Below are 21,399 nucleotides of genomic sequence, written 5' to 3' on the forward strand. Positions count from 1 at the left end.
TGCTCGTGCAAGCGATTCGTCGGACAAATTCTAATAATACCTACTCGTATTTGTTTTTTTGTTTGCAAGGTAATTATATTATATTATAATTATACTATGTATGTTTGAAACTTATTTTAAGGATACTCCTAAAGTGACTAAGTGAGCATTTCTGAAGACGGTCATACAAATACCAATAATCTAATAATTTACTATATTGTAGACTAAGACGTTCATTTTTAAGTAGTGTAGAAACTACACGCTGTGTTTATTACCAATTCGGCCTTACTGATATGAACACGAGACGGGAGTGCATAAATTGACTAGAAAAAGAAATAAACCATGGCTCGAAAAATGCGCATACCATTGTATATTGCTCATATGCATGCAGTTATAACATTTTGTCACTCAAACAAGCACATTGACGAATATTAATATATCAGTTACCTTAATTTCTGGTTTTCTGAACAAGCTGTGCAAGCTTCTTCTGCATTTTCTTTTCCGTGCTTGCAATTTTTGCTTGACGATTTAAATGCCGAAGTCTAATAAAAGTTCTGGTTCTTGCAAACTTCATTAAAACTTTTTTGTTAACATCTGGAAAATGTTCTACTAGTTTCACGAAAAAGTTTCGCACAACACCTTTTCCGTTCTGTAATCCTAACCCGTGATGTGTTTTAAATATTTCTTCAGCATGCTGTACAGTTTTCACAAATTTTGATGACGGGACAGTCAATTTTCCGCGACTCAGTATTTCTATCCATCCATCTATAAAAATCAAAACACACAATCCTACAGTAAACAGAGAATAAAATAAAATAAATCATAGCAACAAATAAAATTATGATAATTACCTTTGTTTTCTGTTTCTTCAATACTTTTTAGATTAGCGTCCTCGCTTGCATGAATCAAATATCCAGCTACATATCTTAATGCTTCATTCTCTTCCCATGACGTAGTCAAGGGCGTGAACAAATCATCTTGAACCGCCTCGTTTTCTTCGTTCTTGTTTTCTGGAATGTTTAAATTCAATTCGGTGAACATCTGGCTGGTCAGATATGGTTTTTGCTTCAAACTATCGTCTTCAACACATGCGCCTTGTGGCAGAGGAAGTTCAGATCCTAGTAACATTTGTCTGAACCTGTACTTGAAATCTGTTGGTGTAGTGTTATCGTAAGTACCGCCGATGCTTCTGAGGCGCGAAAAAAAACTTTCAAGTAAGTCCTGGTTTAAGCGACAAGTTATGATGTATTTCAGTGAGTTATTTTTCTGAAGATAATTGTGTAGACCAATTACAGATCGCACAGAAATTAATAAACCTTTCTGAAATGGCATCAATGTTTTGTGACCTACGATTCTCATGTTAAGAACCATCGCCTCCATTTCTGTAATTATTGACAATTGTTCTTCAATTCGAAAACCAAAAGCACTGTGCCACGGCTTACATTTATCGTGAATAAATCTTGAATTCATAACATCAAAAAACTTGTCAACTAATTCAAAGAAGTTACAGATTTCTGGATGTTCAGGATATTTCAAGGAAAGCCGTGTCGCTGTGTGATGCGAAAACAGCTGAACAGCAAATTTTACTTTCTGGCGAGTGTTCCCTTTTAGCTGAATATGAAGAGGAGTAAGTTTTGGAGACAATTTCAATTCTGTGTTTTCAATTATGGCTTGCACATGATCTTTCCTAATAACTGTTCCACAAGGGAGCTGTATTCCATAATCCAAAAAATTATTTCTCAACAACTTAATGGCATGTGGCATGTCTGCAAAAACCCACACAGGGTGGCTACTATGGGGATTTTCAAACGTTGTACTAGCTGGTGTTATATTTAGTTCTTTCCACAAGCCTATATTACTTCCGCCCATGTCACTGACCATCGCAACGACACAAAATGACCGTTCCTCGAGCGCTCTTATAACATGGAAAGGAGGTTTTTTTGTTATCTTTCTATCGAAGTCGTAAAATATTGGCTGTTTCCACTTTGAAGCTAGTCCTCGAGCCATTATTACTTGTGCGTTTATATTTGGCCCAAGTATTCTATCGTCACTTTGGTCGTAACATAATCTTGAATCTACGCTCATCTCGTCAAATGACAGAATTGTTATGCGCTCTGTTTCAGTCATGATTTTAGTCGTAGCTTCAAGGACTGCTAACACTTCAGTTTGAATTCCTGGCATACATTTTAAATTCCTTGTCCATTTTCGAAGAGTTGACAATCCCGGAAGTGGCAAGCCTACTTTATTTTTCATGTAAAGATAGGCTTTCCGAGAAATTGATCTTAGAGTAATTGCTGCTGCTATGTCTTCTTTTCCCCAGCAGCATTTCTTTTTGGTTATGAATCTTTCAATTTGTTTTGGCGTGAAAACATTTTTCAAAATATTCCGCAATTCAGTTTTAACTAATTTTGGACATCGCTTATGCAGAATTTTAATTTTCAATAACTGTTGTTTCAACATTTTGTTTTCCATTTCCAAGCGCTTTTCAGATTCTCGCCTCCGTATTATTTCATTTTCCAGGTCAGATACTTTCATTTTTAATATCAATATTTCATTTTCCATGGCTTGCATTTTCGCTGACAAATAAGCCTCTGAGTTCACATCGTCTTCTGCAACTAACTGACAATTCGGAGTTTTTTGTTCATCATGTACAGTGTTACAATGCACCGAATCGTCCGATTTTCGTGCCTTTACAGATTTGTGTAATTCTTCCACAAGCTTCCTCTTCACGCTTCGCGAACGAAGACGTTTTCCTCTATAGTCTGAAGTGCATTCAGTTTTATTAGGTATGTTTGCATGTGGCACAGAACATTTTTTCAAGACTTTTCTTCTCTTCTGACCGGTCAGTTCCGCTTGTAGGTCTCTTTCAAAGTCCTCGGAAACGAAGTGATCCGAACAAATGCTAACATTCCTCGGATTGAACTTGTCTTTTCTCTTGCAAGCTAACACCCACTTTATTGAAATGTCTGGATCTTCAGGAAATCTATAAAAACATAACGCACTGTCACCACGACCTGAAACGTTTCTGCAGGTCGCAACTGCACAAGCGGGCATTTTTATTACACAGTCACATCCACGACGAAGCACGAAAAAAATCCACTACGGCGTGCGACTACTGATCGCAGCAACAAAAAACTCGCAGCTCTCCCGTTTGTGCGGTTGTAATACCATTAAACTCCGAAACATAAGTAGGATAAGGAAACTACTATAAATAAATATAATTTTAAACCACTCCGATCTAACTACGAACTCATGCCGAAGTAAGGCGGGTAAAAATCGCGGTCTGGAACTGGCAATGCGTGGCAGTCAGCCCTAGACTCGGAGAGGGATGCGCCGCGGTGAAGTCACGCGCGACCCTCCGGGGTACCGTTACTCAAAACAGGCGAGACGGCCCAACCTTCTTCTCTACCAGTCTTGGGGCCTGGCGTCCCCTGGCCGCAGCGGTGGTGGCAGGGTGGAGGTGGTGAAGATCTTACTTTGCAAAAATATACCCTTCTCTCCCCTGCTCCATGCAGGTGCATCTTCCCCCTCCATGCCGCTCGCCGAACCGTGGGACACGGCGCTGGGGCACAGACCTGATGTCCCTTCAAGGACACGTGTGCTGTTCGCCACGTGCTAACAATATATTACAAAATTATTTTATAAAGAATAACTTTTAATATTTATTCCAAGTATAAAGTTATAAAGAATTAATTTTCTTTACAAGTATAGTCATAAAGAATGAATTTTTTTACAAGTATAAAGATGTATAATGTTTTTACAAGTATAAAGATGTACTGTTATAAATTTTTTTTCCAAGTATAAAGGTGAACTGCTATGTTTTTTCAAGTAAAATGATGAAATGATATTTTTTTTCCAAGTATAGACATGAAGAGATATTTTTTTAAATTTTTTTTTTTAAATGTTGTGTGTGTATAGTGACTTGGGGGATTTATTATTATGATAAAACACAAACATTAAATTATTTTTATTTTTTTTTCTCTGCGTTTTCATACATACATATATATACATTAGTTTTTTGCCCCAGTTCCCCCTCCCCCCCTTCCGAGTACCTTCTTCGTGCCGAGTAGACGTAGATTTTTTTTTATATTCATTTGTTTAACAAATTTTTTTAAATACATACTTTAACAACGAAAACATTATAAGATTTGTTTAAAATCTAGTTTTGTAGATATATATTTATAAAAAAAATTCTTGATTACAAATTTTTTTACAAAAATACAAAAAACAAAATAATAATAATAATTATAAAGAACATTACTATTTTTTTTTTCGTTCACGTTTTGATTAAAAATATACACTGCATCAACTATACAACATCAAAATAATATTTATAAAGTATATGATGGTTGATTTTTGCATTGCCTATGAATATGCATTGCCGCGTTAAAGTTAGCGTCACACAATAGTTTTGATCTGGCCACGGGGCACAGTTCACGACAGCAAGGTGTCTCAAACTTTGAACAATAACCTAAATCATCGTGGTACATGTACCTACAATGTTTTAGTCCAACGCACTGTTCACTGTAGCGATATTTACGATTACCGATTTTCGATGTCTTTAGTTCATCAATCGAACACGGAAAATACGCTTGCGGATGGCATAGTTTGATTACACAATTTGGGTTCGTACAGTCATATGCAATTATAGGTTTCACGGTACCGAAGGGATCCTTGAAATCCCATTTAAGCCTAAAGTGCGTGTTTTCACGGCACGATTCAAAATACGTAATGTCCGTGGCGAACACGTCGGTAGTGTAACCGTAATAAAACACTTGATATTGAACACACTGCTGTCCTGATCGTACGAAAGAATAGTTTTCTTGACCGATGTCGCACAGGGCACACTTTTCAGTCTCGTGAGGGCGTGGGTCCGGACAGAGGTCCCAGCACCACGTGGTGTCATCTTCGTCATCGTATTCGTCGTCGACGTCGACGTCGCCGACGTGGTCGACAAAGTCTGGGTACCTGATAGAAGATGTCCTCTGGGCGAACCACGTTGACGATCTCCGAGGCAGCTGTCGCGACACGACGGCTGAGACGTCCTCGTTTGGGACGTGCGGCTGCCACGGCCCCTCTGCGAAAAATGTCCAAAACGTGTCGGACGATGGCGACATCGATGGGCTCCGACGACGACCCTCGTCGACGCGGTCACCCACCGCCGCCTCCGTCGTCGACATGTTGATGTTGCTGGATTTGTTACGAGGATGCCGCGACGATGGTGCCTCACTCTTCGATGCCGGAGTCTTGTGCATCTTGCTGCTGCTGCTGCTGCTGGAGCTCTATAGCCGCCTCCACCGTACGTAGGATGCGGTGGTGTAGGTACAGAATGAATTCCTCGCTTCCGGGAAATGCTTCAAGAGTACTTAAGATGGTTGCAGTTAGCGATTGACGAATTTGATCGAACGACATCCCTTCATATCCTGTGATTATTTCAGCAATGAATTCATGCATTTCGGCAAGCGAAACCATGATTATATTTATTACATGAAAAAACAAAAATCCGTCTCCGCGGCACGAAGTAAGTAGGTACTCGGCGTCGACGGAGGAGGAACTGAGGCAAAAAATGACGGCTCCTGGGTCCTGCGGCCGGTATTTATACTTTAAAACAAATTAGGGGTGAGAGGGGTAGGGGTGGGAATGTCGGTAAAGTGAGGGAGGGAAGGGAAAAAAACTAGAGTAGTAGTGGAGGGGTGGTTATTCCGATAAAAATTAAAATAAGGGGGTGGGGCAGGGGTGGATCGTCATGTGCGAAAAAAATAATTTTTTTCTGGAGAGGGGGGGAGGGGGGTGTAAGTTCGTATTGGTACAAGTGGTGGGGGTCAGTCTGCCAGCACCCACCACGGGGGAAGGATCGGTCGCCATTTTTATTTTTTGCCCTCACCGGGTTCGAAACGAGGACTCCGAACTCCGTGTCGTAAATGTTTGTTTTTTAAATATTTTTTATTAAATTTTTATCATTTGAATTTTTTTATAAATTTTTAAAAAAAATTCGTTAAAATCAGATAATAAATAAAAAAGTTAAAGATGGCGGCCGTAACGAAAATTGCAACGTTGACGTCATCATCCAATATGGCGGAAAACACATCACCAGAATTTTCAAGAAAACACAATTACGTCATCCAAAATGGCGTATCCAAGATGGCGGATCCAAAATGGCCGTCGGGGTCAAGGTCAAGGTCAAAGGTCAAGGTCACAACCATCCAAGATGGCCGCCGTGATGTTATAACCCAATATGGCGGTCGGCTCCTCAGGCTCCACACCCAGAACCCTGGCGCAGGAGCCCTTTTTCTATACTACTTGTAGGCCCTGGACTTCCCGTAATTCTTCTCAAATTCAATAACAGACGAAGAACAATAGCACATACTGTAGCCAAATTATAATTATAAAATTTATTTACGAGTACTAAATTATTAACTGAAATGCAAACTGATTTTTTACAACATTGTACAAAAAAACGTTTATGTAACTTTAGTTACAACAGTTTATTACCAATGGTCTTCAAATGCTCTATAAAATATATAGAGATTATATTTTAATACAAATAAACAAATTTGTTTTTTTTAAATATCTGATAATAACTAAACATTTTAATCATTTAATCAGAACAAATAACTTTCTAGATTACCTTTCAATCACTACATGAATATAGTTATTGCAAACAATGAACTTTTTTTTGTATTTAATTGTAAGCATTTTACAAAAAAGGAAAACAATTAATGTTTTATTTTTTGAAGTTGATTCACGTGTCTCTAATTTATTCTCATTTTCACTTTTTATTTCTATAATTAGTTCTTGATAGATTATTCTTGAGTCATTTAAAATTATTTACTCAGTGAGTGGAAGGGAGCTGGTGATAAAGGTAGGAGGTTCGACCATGAGTACATGGGGAGTTAAGGCGAACAGAAAGGACACATTAGTTCCTGGTGATGACAGAGTTGGAGTGGAATGGACTTGAGGTGAAGATATTGGAAGTGAGGGGTGTGAGATTCCTACGTAGAAAGGTTAAGGCTGTGAAAGAAGGAAATAAGGAGGGAGAACTCCTGGTCATCGGGTAGAAGCCCAAAGTCAGGTGTAAATCTAAGCTAAAAATACTCTAAATCAACGTAAGTGCTCTTATTTGAGAGTATTGTTTCTAATACAAGAGTTTTTATTCAAATACACGTGGAAAGATTTTAATTATTTTCTAAACATGTTGAATACGAAAATAATTTTTGATATTTTCTAAATCGTGTCTTGTTAAAGGATAAATGGTTGTGTTGTTCATATTTTATTCTCTAATATTTTAATTTATGTCGTTACTAGGTCGCTACGGTTCATTTTCTGGCAATAATGCAAAACAATAACTGACGTGTATTCAAGTGAAGTGTTACATACGAGAGTGGAAATGGGTGAGAATCTATAGATAAGTACAGGGTGGCCTAGTCAGATTATCGTAATAAAGTGTGCCAACACTTCCTAAGCGCATTTCTGTATTTTATATATGTATCGTTTACTATTGGACATTTAGCTTCTATATTGTAATAATATTGTTGAACATGAAAACACCATTTTTTTTTTCGCGCTAGTTGATTTTAGTATCTTGGTTCATAATCTTAACGTGTACAGATATATTCATCTTGCAGACTGGGTTCTGATGGCTGATGTGAATGCAGACTGAGTATTGGAGTCATCTTGAACGAATTCTCGCTCTTTTTTTTTGTCTCAATGAGTATGTTCGTTGCGTTTTCAACTCAGACATATGGCCTCATTTCAGAAACGAAATCTTTCCTCGGTAGCCGTGAACGCTAAGACTCCGCGCTCATGTGGCGAGGGTCGTGGGTTCGATCCCTGCACTCCGGAATGACAGGAAATGAATGAGCTCTGAATCGGTTCTCAGGTCGTTTGTAGCCGACTACAGTGCCGGAACTCCTGTCACCCGAAGCTTGTGCATGACCATACGACGTTAACATAATAGAAAAAGATACTTTAGAGCAAAAATAAACTCAATAAATACAAAAAGACTAATACTTCAAAATTAATAACGATTTTAAACGTAGTTGTGTTTAGGAGATTTAGATACTATTATTTAAAGGTTTTTGTGAAATAGAAATTAGTTATTTTATTAATAAAAAGAGTTACAAATGTTCTTACATTCTGTAAGATAAGATGCGCCATTTGGTATGAAAAATCATAGGTCATGTACTTATTTACACATGTTATAAGTCATAATTTGTTTTTAATGTATCTTAGGACAATAAAATTTAGTAAAAAAATTAAAGTTAGCGCAGTGTTCGAAAAGCCATAGAGAACACCAAAATGTTAATTTTATTTGACGCCATATTTGTTGCAACAAATTAATAAATTATAGGTATTTGTTTTCAGTTGCAGTGATGTCTTTGTCTTGTAATTTATATTCAAGTAAACAAAGTTTATTTCAGGATTGTTTAATTTGACTCACTTATACTAAAAGTACATCCCCCGGTGTTCACGAAAACGAATAAATATGGGTGCATGCTTCCATATGTGAGTCCACCATTTTGACGACTTCGGTTCATGGCTATAGCAGACACGCGCATGCGCATTAGAATTTTAACCTGTTAAATTTCCGTTGTGTGGTGCGCGCGTATTTTTGTCGAATTTCCATTGCATACTAAAATTTCACCCTCAACGTAACTTAAAAAGTATAACTTCAAAAAGGAGCAATCCATTATGATTCCTGGACACAGACTATATTCAAAAGAAGTCTACACAAGCCTTATTAGGTCATTCAGTGCATTTCTTATGGTACTAGCCATCGTGGACTCATGCGCTGTTAGAAAGTTTCACCTAAATTTACGAAGAACAATAGTTACAAATTATTCAGGTATCTTCATCAATTTACAGCTATCTTCGTAAGTTTACGGTTTAAAATTCACTTAATTTGAACATGATCCCACACTAATAATCTGATATGTAATAGTAATAAAATATTGAAAACTTTTGACGTTCAAGCAAACAACTATTTTTCTCTCCCGTGTGTGTGTTTACCTTGTTTACACCGTAACATGTAACTCGGAAGTCAGGAGTCAGCGTAGTTATACGAAGATCCAATTATTTGATATTATGAAGAATACTTAGTTTATTTCGAGTTAGTTCTTCGTTAAAAATTACTTTAAATGTACTGAAATTTCTAAAATTGTGCCCTTTTCTAAGACCATAGATTCAATCGTCTTAATGGTGTGTCCTAGCTGGTGCAGTTTCACTGACATGTGGTGAGAGGAATTTTGTCTAACAGTGGGTGTTCTTCTTTACCTTTAGAGAGCACCGTGCGGGAAGAGGACGATGACAACAGTGAGTTAACATCTGAACTCCTCCCGGAACAGCCTCCAGAGACACCAGAAGAGCCTCCAGAGACACCGGAAGAGCCTCCAGAGGACTCTCTGCAGCCACCTAGTGAGCGAACCCTCTCAGTTATGTTGTTTTTTCTCTAATAACTATGAGTGGTATACATTGGGGGCTCTTTAGGCAGGTTCCAGGCTGAAGTGTGACGTGGGGTCAACTTGACCATTACCTTTGACCTTGGACTTTGATCTTGTCTTATGACTTTGATCTTGACCTACACTTTGACCTTGATATTTGACCTCTGTCGCAATCTTGAATTTCGCCAACTTGAAATCGGTCATCCCACTCCCCGAACGTTGTACTTTTCGATACGCACACCATATTGGAAATGTATGAGGCCATCTTTGCACTTTTCGTTATGATCGTAACCTTGGATTTTATAACGTTGCAATTTTAGTTACGGCTGCCATCTTGTATTCTATAACTTGGAGTTTTTGTTACGGCCGCCATCTTGTATCTTAGTCAAATTCACTTTCTAGATATAATGTCATGTCCACCATATTTTTGTCGTCTGCTGGAGGCCGCCCTCTTCGATAAATTCACGACCACCAACTTGTTTTTATGTTTCGCTGGAGACCGCTATCTTGGATACCGTCATCTTAGATTCTGCTGTTTGTTCCTTGACAGCTAAACATTGCTCTATCTCAGTCACGTAGGGTCGATGTTACATTACCTGCCAATAATATTGTGGTCCTTATTGACCTTTTTAAATTTAATATTTTTGTACAAAATATATTGGAACTGCGGTGATTCGAACCATGACAGCTCGGATCTCTGGGTTGTATAACAAATGCCTTTGACCTCGTAGCTATCGACGCATTTACCGAACCGAGAATTAATTAAGGTAAATAAAAAGTAACACACACATTCGGACTTGTAAATTTGTTTTTTTATTATTATTATTTGAAGGAATAATAATATCACCCGCTAGAGGGTATTGCCTCCATCTTTATTTTCAATACTCTATACCAGGTGCGCAAGTACACATAACTTACTAGAGGGTACCGCGCCTTTTTGTTTTCAGTAATCGATGACATTAGAATTCAAGATGTTGGCTGTATCGAAAAATACAAAGTTCTAGTATCGAATATGGTGACCGTAACAATAAATGCATCTTTAGAGCCATACATGTCCAATATGTTGGGTGTAACGAAAAGTGCAACGATCGAGGAGTGGGATGTTAGATTTCATTATGGCGAAATTCAATATGGCGACTGAGTCAATGGTCCAGGGAAAGTTCAAGGTCAAATTCAAAGGTCAATGTCAAGGTCAAGATCAAGATAATATGTCAAGGTCAAGGTCATTCAAGATGGCCACCGTGATGTCATGATGGTGGGTCATTGACCCCACCTCACACCTCAGTCTGTAACCTACCGCAGGAGCCCCCAATATATACTACCAATATGCTTCTTTAATTTTGTGTAATTACCCGTTATTTGAATGCAATTTATTACATAACTGTGCTTTGATGTTCGTAAGTAATTTTATCAAGTTAACTAGCTGCCCGACCCGGCTTCGCACGGCTATATTAATGGAAAAAAATTAAGCCACATCTCCCATTTACATTAATGGTAAATTTAAAAAAATCAGTGAAAATTTATTACAATGCTGTATAATGTACCGGAGAGAAAATGAATAGCACCGATGGTTTCCCGACTCGTGCACGCAACGTACAACTGATGTACCCGTACTTCGCTACGGCAGTCTACAGGCAGATCACTCTTGCACCACTCATTATACATGCCCCTCCTTGTGGGTCCGCCACTGCCGCACGATGCCCGTTGCCATGGAGACGCAGAAGGCATGAACAATTCTAAATCCTGTTCTCATGAAGACAAAGTACCTACTGTTGCCTGGTTTTAACCACCCATGGGATCTAATTTTCGGAAAATGTCATCCTGTGTAACATTGGAACATTACTGTGAAGTTTCAAGTCTGTAAAATATATATACTTGGAAAAAAAGACAATTTTTGATATTTAAAGTACCCGCAAAATTTCAACGGTGATGAGGAATGCACTAACAATAAAATAGTCGTTGCCGTAGAGACAAATGAAGCATCAACAAAGCAACAGCCGTTGCCATGGTGATTTCCTACCAAAAACTGGAAATTTTGATATATTACGCCCCCGAAACTCCTCTTGGGATCGGATTTCCGCAGAATCCGTTCTTAGTGAGCGTCTACATCACAAACAGAGTAACTATGCTAAATATCAAGTCAATCGGGTGTATAGTATTAGAGATCTCGTGATGAGTGAGTCAGTGAGTGGTATTTCGCTTATATATATATATATATATATATATATATATATATATATACACACACACATACAAGTCCTTGTCAGAATTGTAACGGGAGAGGAAATTTATTGATGGTCCGAAAAATGAAAACTAATCAAAAATAATAAAAACATTTCTAGTAAAAGAAAAAAAACAAACTAAACACAGAGAGAGGAAAAAATTGTTTAGGTTTGCGATTTAAAGTGATAAAAAGTATTTAAATACGAATTGAACTCTTATGAGGGTACTGATTGCTTCGTTGTTAATATTACACGGGTGTTTTTTACTTGTATGGGAAAATTAAGAATGATAAGGCATCTAGTGCGTGGCAACAATGTTAATAGGCAATAGGAAATAAACTTCTAGCAAACCTGCGGCATTGTCAACACACACTTCGTACGTGTACTGCATGTTGTATCTTACCCCCTCCAATGCATTTGATTCTAAATTGGACTTTTAGTAAGGATCCCTAATGTTATTGATAATATAATATAGCAAATAGCCTTCCTCGATAAATGTACTATCCAACACTGAAAGAAATTTTCAAATCGGACCCATGGTTCCTGAGATTAGCGCGTTCAAACAAACAAACAAACAAACAAACTCTTCAGCTTTATAGTATTAGTATAGATAAGTGTTTATTTAACTTCTTTTAAAAATTTAAAATAAATTTATTTTTCAACCCTACCACGAAGTCAGAGCAGGTACGAGCTATGTGGTTTATATTTTTTGATTAATCTTTGTCCTGAAACTCTTTACTTTCAAATTACCTTCCATAAAATTCTGAAAATAATTCGAAAAATCTGAGTGTTTAGTTATCAAGAAAACCAAATTTTTAGAGAGTTTAGAGGGGTATTCTAAAGTAGAGTTTTATAAAAATATATACATACAGAAGGTTTATTTGAAACTTCAACTCACATAATTGCAGGCTCTCATATATACTAGTATTAAAATACCATTTGGACGGAAAGATACTTAATACCATTAAATAAACACTTATTGGCTTGATAATACTATGCGTTTAAACTACTATCTCTAAATATATTATTGTTTCAATATTAATTTTGACACGGAATCACACAAATCAGATCTACACAAGCTCAATAGATAAGGTGGATCATATCACGGCATGGAGCCTATTATTTTTTGTGGCATGTAAAAAAACACATAAATTAATTTCAAAATTGCAAGAATTATGTCAAAAGAGACTAAAGCTGAATATTTTTTAGGAAGAAAAATGACCATATTATCTTTACCTCGTTAAAAAAAAAAGATTACAAAATAAGCTTATTGAGAAATTTTTATACATATAAGATAGGGGAGTTGGTTCTAAAATACTAAGGAAAAGTTTGTAAATTTTGCAACATATTTCTCTGTTTTGATCACCTTAAAGTGATCTGCAGAAAATTTACACAATTTAACTTGTAATTTTACAAAAAAAAAAATATTTTTAGGCAACTAGTTTCCAAAGCTTAAGTACAACACTTTTGTTGTATCAGAATGACTCGGTTAAGTCCTAAGAGTACATTGCTATCTTCTTTAGCATACCTTTCGCCCGAGTGCACAGGTACCTATATTTTCAGCTACAATCGTGACAAACCAATTTTAAAATCAGGTTTATTAATTTTATGCATCGATAAAGGTAAGATTACATCGTAAATAAAGATATAACTGAAATATCACTAAAATCGAAGTAAATAAACTACGTAACAGATGAGCCAGGGAAAAAAATTAACTTCAAAGTAATTTAATTAATAATTTATTATTACATTAATTTTAAAATTCAGTTAAATAATCTTTACTTTAGGCTTTTATTAAAATCTACACTAATATTATAAAGAGGAAAGATTTGTATTTTTGTGTGTATGTTTGTAATGAATAAACTCAAAAATTACCGTGCTGATTTCTAAATTTTTTTTACCATTATAAAGCTACATTCACCCTGAGTAACATAGGCTATATTTATTGCTAGAAAAGATAAGGAATCCTTTATAAACTTTAGTAACGTAACCCGAGGTGTAAAAATAATGCCATAAAACATCTTACATCGCATGCGCTGCGGAAACTATTGATGATTGAACAAAAGTATTTCCTACAATATTAAAGAACATATCAATAACTACAACAAACTTTGCGATACTGTATGACCAACTATTATCATTATGCCACAATAACCTCTTTTTAAATTTTAAAAGTTGATAGACCATGTTATTCATACTTCTGTTTAAAACGCTTTAATTGTTTTGCCATGGAGGTCGGAATGTCGCCTGGCACAGCCATGCTCGCGACGCGCGCTATGGTTATCTTTGGATGATAGGTTTGTTTACGTTTGACATGGCACGAGGATCTTTCCTCTTTATAATGTACCTACACTACTAGCGGCCCGTCCCGGCTTCGCATGGGTGGACATGATTATTTTTATATTTATACCTTTTATTTATATTTTTTGTTGTTTCATTTCTATATTTTTTAAACACAGTATCACATTATCTATGTATACTTACAATCCGAATTTGTTCATATTTTTTTTATTAAGGTACACATATTCCTTAGTATTTTTTTTATTTACATTTTTACAACATTTTACATTTTTATCTAATCCTACCTAATTAAATTTCCTAGGTTTTTTATTAATATTATTTGTTGTTTTTTAATTATTATTTTTTTGTTGTTTTAGGTGTGTGTATTTATTTTAAAGAGTTTTTCTAAGTCATTGTAATTTTTACATTTTTAATTTAAAGCTTTATTTAATTCTATTGGTTCTTACTTTTATTTCACAAAACTTTAACCTTAAAGCTTCACTGTACACTATGTTGGCAGTGGTATTTGTAGGTGATAACAAAACATATTGATTTTCAGGAGATCCTACTCGAGAAAGGACATCATATAATTGCCCATGAGATAAGCACTCTTTTCTTAGGTCGATGCCAACATTCGAAAAGGTTTGTCCCTGTGATTTATTTATCGTAAGGGCAAACGATATCTTCACATGAAACTGTAACCTTTTAAAGGATATAGGCAAATCTGTCGGAATCATCGGGATTCGCGGAATGTGAGCGAGCTGTCCGGCCGTGGGCCCAGTGATGATTGTTGCTACAATCACATTGTCTCGTAATTCCTTTATCAAAAGTCTTGTGCCATTACACATACTAGGAGGGCTTAAATTTCTCAATAGCATAATGGGAGTACCTCCTTTTAATTTTAGTTCGTGGGGTGGCAAGCCGGCAGAATTAAGGGAATTTAAAAATTCTTGTGGGTAGTGTTGTACACGGTGTTAATAGATTTGTAACATTTAAAATCACCCGGTACTTTTTCCATAATCATTCTATTTATCTCATTTACTGAGTAGTTTCTCGGTGAAACTATCGCCCTCGAACAGAGCCAATTGAAATATCTTTCAGTGAGATTTTCGATGTCGGGATAGATTGTGTCTATCAGAATTTATAGACTGTTAACAGTTTGAGCTAATCCATTGTCCAACAATACTTGGGGCTATGTAAAATATTGAAAAAATGTAAATAAAAAATACTAAGTAATATGTCTCCCTTAAGATTAAATAAGTTACTTTAATAAAAAAAGGTGAACAAATTCGGATTGTTAGTATACATAGATAATGTGATACTGTGTTAAAAAATATAGAAATGAAACAACAACAAAAATATAAATAAAAGGTAAAAATATAAAACAAATCATGTCCACCCGTGCGAAGCCGGGACGGGCCGCTAGTCATAAATATTTCGTAATATATACCAAATTTACTTTTGGTTAAGAATTAAATTAAGTTGATCTATTAAAATTGCAAGGTAATAAAATAGTGTTTTTTTATATTTGTAATTCAGTTAATATCTAACTTCATATAAAAAAACATACAATACAAGAAAATATATAAAAAAAAATGAGTCTATCACCAGTGCATGTTGATTTTTATTTCTTATCAATACTACTGTAGAAATAATACAGTAACAAATATTAAAATTTAAATTTGAAACTAGGACATTACAGAAATAAATTTGAAAAATGCAATCAATCAGATAAATTTTACACTATTAAGTAGGTTAATTAGTTAAATATTGTTATTTCTTTTATCGATACAAATTATATTTGCCACAATGTGAGTAATTACATGTACATATATTTAATGCACGAAACTAGTGACATTTGTGCGACATTCATTAAAATAAAACTATGACTACGAATTATTAAACATTTCACAACTGCTGATGAGTCGTTTCAGCTCATAACTGGGTGTCGTGGGCACAGGTAACACCACGATGATGACTGCCGTGACATCTCCTATAGGCCTACTTTCCAAGGCAGGGTGATTCTACGATGTCTCACCACTGCCTTCCACGGTTTCATATTTAAATTTATCAAAATATAAAACGATAAAATCTTGGTTACATGTATTAATCTTTAAAGATAAACCTCTAACAAAACACATCGAAGTGTTTGCGTCTGTTTGAAAAATGATTGTGGAAGAATGGGTTCAGGTTAAATGGCATAAATATAAAAATTGATGAAAGAGAGTAAAATTGTTGTTAAAATATTAAGTTAAAAGATAAAAACTTAAAATTTGAACAGAAAATCTGTATATTAATTGAAACCGTTACACTCAGTAATTTTCCTAAAATAACTTTTACTCCGACATGTCATATTTTATCTACGTAAAACAAGAATTTTAATACAGTTTAAACACACACTAACGATAAGCTTGAGGCACATATTGACTTTGCCTCAGTACTTCCATAGATGGGATGTAGCTATAACAACGTTTGGCTCAATGCTTTCTTCTTAAATAAATTTCCTGAAATTTTCTTGGATTTTTGTGAAAGTAGTAGCAAATCAGTAGTTAATATTAATTGTGTAAAATTAAGTCTTCAGTTCCCTCCTCTTCCACATGCGATCAGCTCACCCATGCACGACTATCTCGGTTACCTTGTGCCTTGTGTCTTTATGCTTTAGCACCCAACATATTTAGACATTTTGGTCACCCCCAGATGTGACAGCGTGCTAGTCGTATAACCCTGGGGTCGAGGGCTTTATTTACATCAGTAGGATCAGATAGTTTTTAAGCCGTCTGCCTCTAGTTTTGGCACTAAGCAAGGATGTACGTGTATACTAAAATATTAAAATTGTCACGTTCTTTAAATGATTCATGCAATGGTGAATTTAGATTTAAAGCAGTTGCAATGGCGTATATCCAAAAAAATTGTATTAAATCAAAAAAATTATCGGTACTTCATTGAACATGTTTAGACTAAAGCTTCCATAAAGCGAGTCATAAGCAACTGTATATTTTTCACCCATTAAATCCGTGAAATACCATGCATCTAAAAGCAACCTAATTAGTTAGTGTGGTTAGATATAAAATATTTAATTTTGCTGAATTTTTCCTAAATCGGAAAAAGAAACACAACTCTACAATGCAAAAACACTTGAGGAATAGGGAAGTAATCTTTATGTATAAAATACATATTATTAAAGATAATTTAATAATCAATTATTACTTTTAAATATTATATTTTCAATGATTTGACGTTGATAAGCTTAAAATGCAGACTTAATGAGTTTGGAAAACTTTTGCCTCAGTGAAGAAAAGAACATATCACATGATTAGCAAATGAGCAGATAAGCCTGTTTAAATACATAATAACGAAAATGTGACTTCAACCAACTATATTTCTTGTGTCTTAATATATATAAAATATATCAAAAATGTTTTTGACCACCATACGCCCACGCTTGTGCACTCAAAATAACAGTGATATAGTCACTGCAAAATAGCCTTGAACCTTCGTTGCTCTCACTCGCCCATGCACTGTAATTTTTTTTTTGTAAATTGAACTTAAATAATTATGGAAAATTGGAGATATTGTACATTTTCACATTTACACGAAAGCAACTGTAACACTACAAAAAATAATGTTCGCAATAATACCATATTAAGATTCTTACCGGTGCTTTGTGTTGTCCCAGTACTAACATTAGTTAAAATTAATTGAAAAGTTTTCCAGTATATATTGCAAACATTAATAAGAACAATAAAACCAAATAAAGTCCAATAATTTTCAAATATTCAATTATTTTTTCCGCTGTGCTGTTACTATTTTCATAATGCACAGAAAGTTATGACTTATTTTAATGATACTATTATTTATAAAGTCTTATTATTTTGATTGTTATTATTATTATTATGAAATTTTATTATTTAATTTGTATATTGTTCGCCCGCAAAAGTTATTTAAATATATTTTTATTAATTATGTATATCTACGAGAGCTATGCTCTATGACCTGAAATGGACTTATATGGACAGCCAATTGAGTATACCCCTCTAAGGACTAATGAACTTAACGAATAAACGATGATTTTATTCGGGGTATTACTTAAAGAAATTTTCATTGTTGGAAATTTTCGTTTTAAATTTACCGCATTTTTGTGTTTTCAATTGTATTAATAAGTGTTATTTACGGTATTTATATTGTAAATTACGCTAACCGATTTTGGTTTCGGCCAATGAGAGGCCGTGTTTTAGATGTGAGGCGTCTAGAACGTATTAATTAAGAGGTTGGTTGTATGAAGGCGTCTGATGCCGACGCAAAGGCGCGAGGCCTATTTTAAATTTGAAATATAGCTAGCTAGATTATGCCATCCGACACTCAGGATGAGCTTAAACGACGTATAAATAAATAATGTGTAAGATTATAAGGGCATATTCTGACGGATATGTTATTAGGAGTGAAAATCTGTAAGTAAAGATCTTGCATTTTGTATCGCCCATAGACATACCCAGCTGTATGTAATTTCGTCGTAAATAACTCCGATTTGACTACAAACTGATTAGTTTTCACGTAAAAGGTGTCAATTATCCTGAACTACGTCATGAATTATTAGTTCCAAGATTTAAATTATTATTTTATTTTGTGATACCCAGAGGTGAAATGGGAGTACAAGTTTCGTGTCTCTACCATATAAACTGAGTTAAGCCAAGGCAAATACGAACCCAAATATAAACATAAACAGTAATCATACTAATTATTAATTGTGCTATGATTTCAAACATTTTCTGGTATGTAAGAATGCGTCCGTAAAAACATCATTTGATTTATTTTCTGAACATACACTAACGAACTTTTGTGAACGATTCATGTGTGCTACGTATTTTCCTGATGTTTTAATTTACACAAGCGCATATCCACGAGTCATGTTCAGTATCGTTAGGATTGTTTTTCTGTGATTTTTTTTATCTAATTATATTAATATTGATTTTTATCTCTACACATATGTTAGTTGTCCCTGATGAATAGCAATTTTTATTATTAATAAAAACCTGAATTCTATCCCTATGTGTTGATATATGTTACCTAGCTACCTGTGTCCAAGAGTGTGTGTTTTATGATAAATAACATTTTTTTTTGCATGTTTCTAAGGGTCAGAGTACAAGAGCATAACAGTACCATTGACACATATATATATGTCTATATATATATTTTGAAAAATAGTGACAGCCAGTGTATATCGTCCCGACAACACACACACAACAAAAGGGTCTATATATAAATAAACGAGTACTATTAATGGTACTGGCACCAGCAGTAAGAACACACCGAAGAAGTTTAGCAGCAGTATAGTATACCGCTCTAAAAATGAATGCTTGTATCAAATTTTAAATTATAAACCAATTTTCGTAAGCGTGACAAGAAATATTCAGTATTGTATCCAAAATCGTCTTTAATGTCTACAAAAATAATAATAGCAATGAGTTGTACAAATTTATAATGTTTCTTGTAGAATTACAGACTATTTATTGTCAACTTCAAAGGAATCTCTTTTAAAAATAAACCCATCCATTCAGCCGTCAGGCAAGCGGTACTAATGGGTCCGTGTGTTTTCAGATGGAGGGGCGAAATCCAACGCAGACCTGGAAGTTGTGAGGGAGATCGAAACCACCGAGAGTAAGATCGACGATGTGCAAGCACAAATCTCAGATGCGAAGGACTTCATCAAAGAGAAGCGTCAGGTAAGTTGCGCGTTTCTTACATAAATACAAAACATATGTACAAAAGAATACTTCATTCTAGATAAGCATAACAACCATTATAAAACAAACTGTTATTACTGAAGAGAAGTTGAGCAAAACAACTTCCTCTTCAATAAAACACTTGTGATGAACAGTAGACAAAGCAATAGTATTTATCTTAAAAGAACTTCTCACCCCAGTCAACTGCTTATAATAGAGCAGTGGTTTTTGCTTGGAGATAGTAGTAGTATAGGATAGCCGGTCCTGCGGCAGGATGCAGGATGTGGTTGTGGTAGCGGTGTCAGCCATATTTGATTGTGACGTCATGACGGCCATCTTGGATGAGCATAACGGGACACAGCGTAACGGGACAAAACGCAACGGGACACAGCGTAACGGGACACAGCGTAACGGGACATAACGTAACGGGACAAGTAGATCACGGCGGCCATTTTGAATCCACCATCTTGGATCCGCCATTTTGGATGACGTCATTTTGTTTTCTAGAAAATTCCGGCATTGTGTTGTCCGCCATCTTGGATGATGACATCACCGTTGCAATTTCCGTTATGGCCGCCATCTTTAACTTTTATATTTATTATCCGATTTTAATGAAATTTTTTAAATTTATAAAAAAAAATTAATAAAATTTTAATATATTTTTTTTAAAAAACGTACTTTTTAGACACGGAGTTCGGAGTCCTCGGTTCGAACCCGACGAGTACAAAAAAAATTAAAATGACGTCCGATCCTTCCCTCACAGTGGACGCAGGCAGACTGACCCCCACCACTTATGTCAAAGTATACATATCTTCACCTAGTATGACGTCATGTCCGCCATCTTGAAATTTGGACGCCATCTTGAAAATCTTTATTTATTATCCGATTTTAATGAAAAAAATTCCAAAATTCATCAAAAAATTAATGTATTTGAATTCTGTTTGATTATATCTATGTACGTCCTTGGTTCGATTCCCGGCGAGAGTAAACGGTCGATCCTTCCTCAATGAAAGCTACCTAGACTGATCTACCACAAACAATACCAAGGTATATATCATCAACTGGTATGACATCATGTCCGCCATCTTGTCTTCATCCGCTGGAGACCACCATCTTGTTTTCTTCTGCTAGAGTGTGCCGATAACATGTAGTATAATTATCTGGTCACCATACTTTTGTCCTCATCTGTTGACATTGATCATTGACCTTGGCCTTTGACCTTGGCCTTTGACCTTGACCTTGAACTTTGACCTTGGCCTTTGAACTTGACCTTGAACTTTGTCCTTGACCTTGAAATTTGAACTTGACCTTGAAATTTGACCTTGACCTTGAAATTTGACTTTGTCCTTGTCAACCATCATGGATCCGACATTTTATGTTCAGTACATGCTACCAGGAGCGACCACCTACCGGAGTACACCATCTTGTGTGTGTACTTATATTATGGAGTACATTTCCATCTGGTTAATTTTATTCTAACCCACTACAGTGCAGTAATCATTTATTACTGTGACACACGCCATCTTGAAATTTGGACGTCATCTTGAAAATCCGTAATTTTAATGCTAGAGATTCGGGAAAAAGTTCAAAATTCATTAAATAAAACACTCATTAAAGTAATGATTGATTAGATCGATTCCCGTCCTTGGTTCGACCCCTGACCGATACCAAACAACTTTAATTTTAAAAAATACCACAAAAGCGACAGGTTTGAGATAATAAAAACACAGCAAGTTCTTTTAAAAAATACTTTTATTA

General features: G+C 35.4%; 1 protein-coding gene across 1 annotated transcript in view; it reads left to right on the forward strand.

The window, feature by feature from the left end:
- The first annotated feature begins 3,307 nt into the window (after positions 1 to 3,307).
- LOC134539952 (outer dense fiber protein 2-like) overlaps positions 3,308 to 21,399 on the forward strand; it is an 89,352-nt gene continuing 71,260 nt past the window's right edge. Inside the window, exons 1-2 of the mRNA XM_063382375.1 lie at positions 3,308 to 3,575; positions 19,517 to 19,641. Coding sequence (XP_063238445.1) covers positions 3,308 to 3,575; positions 19,517 to 19,641 — 393 coding nt within the window. The remainder of the gene's footprint in view (positions 3,576 to 19,516; positions 19,642 to 21,399) is intronic.

The sequence above is a fragment of the Bacillus rossius genome, chromosome 1 (assembly GCF_032445375.1).
Source record: "Bacillus rossius redtenbacheri isolate Brsri chromosome 1, Brsri_v3, whole genome shotgun sequence".
NCBI classification, from domain to species: Eukaryota; Metazoa; Arthropoda; class Insecta; order Phasmatodea; family Bacillidae; genus Bacillus; species Bacillus rossius.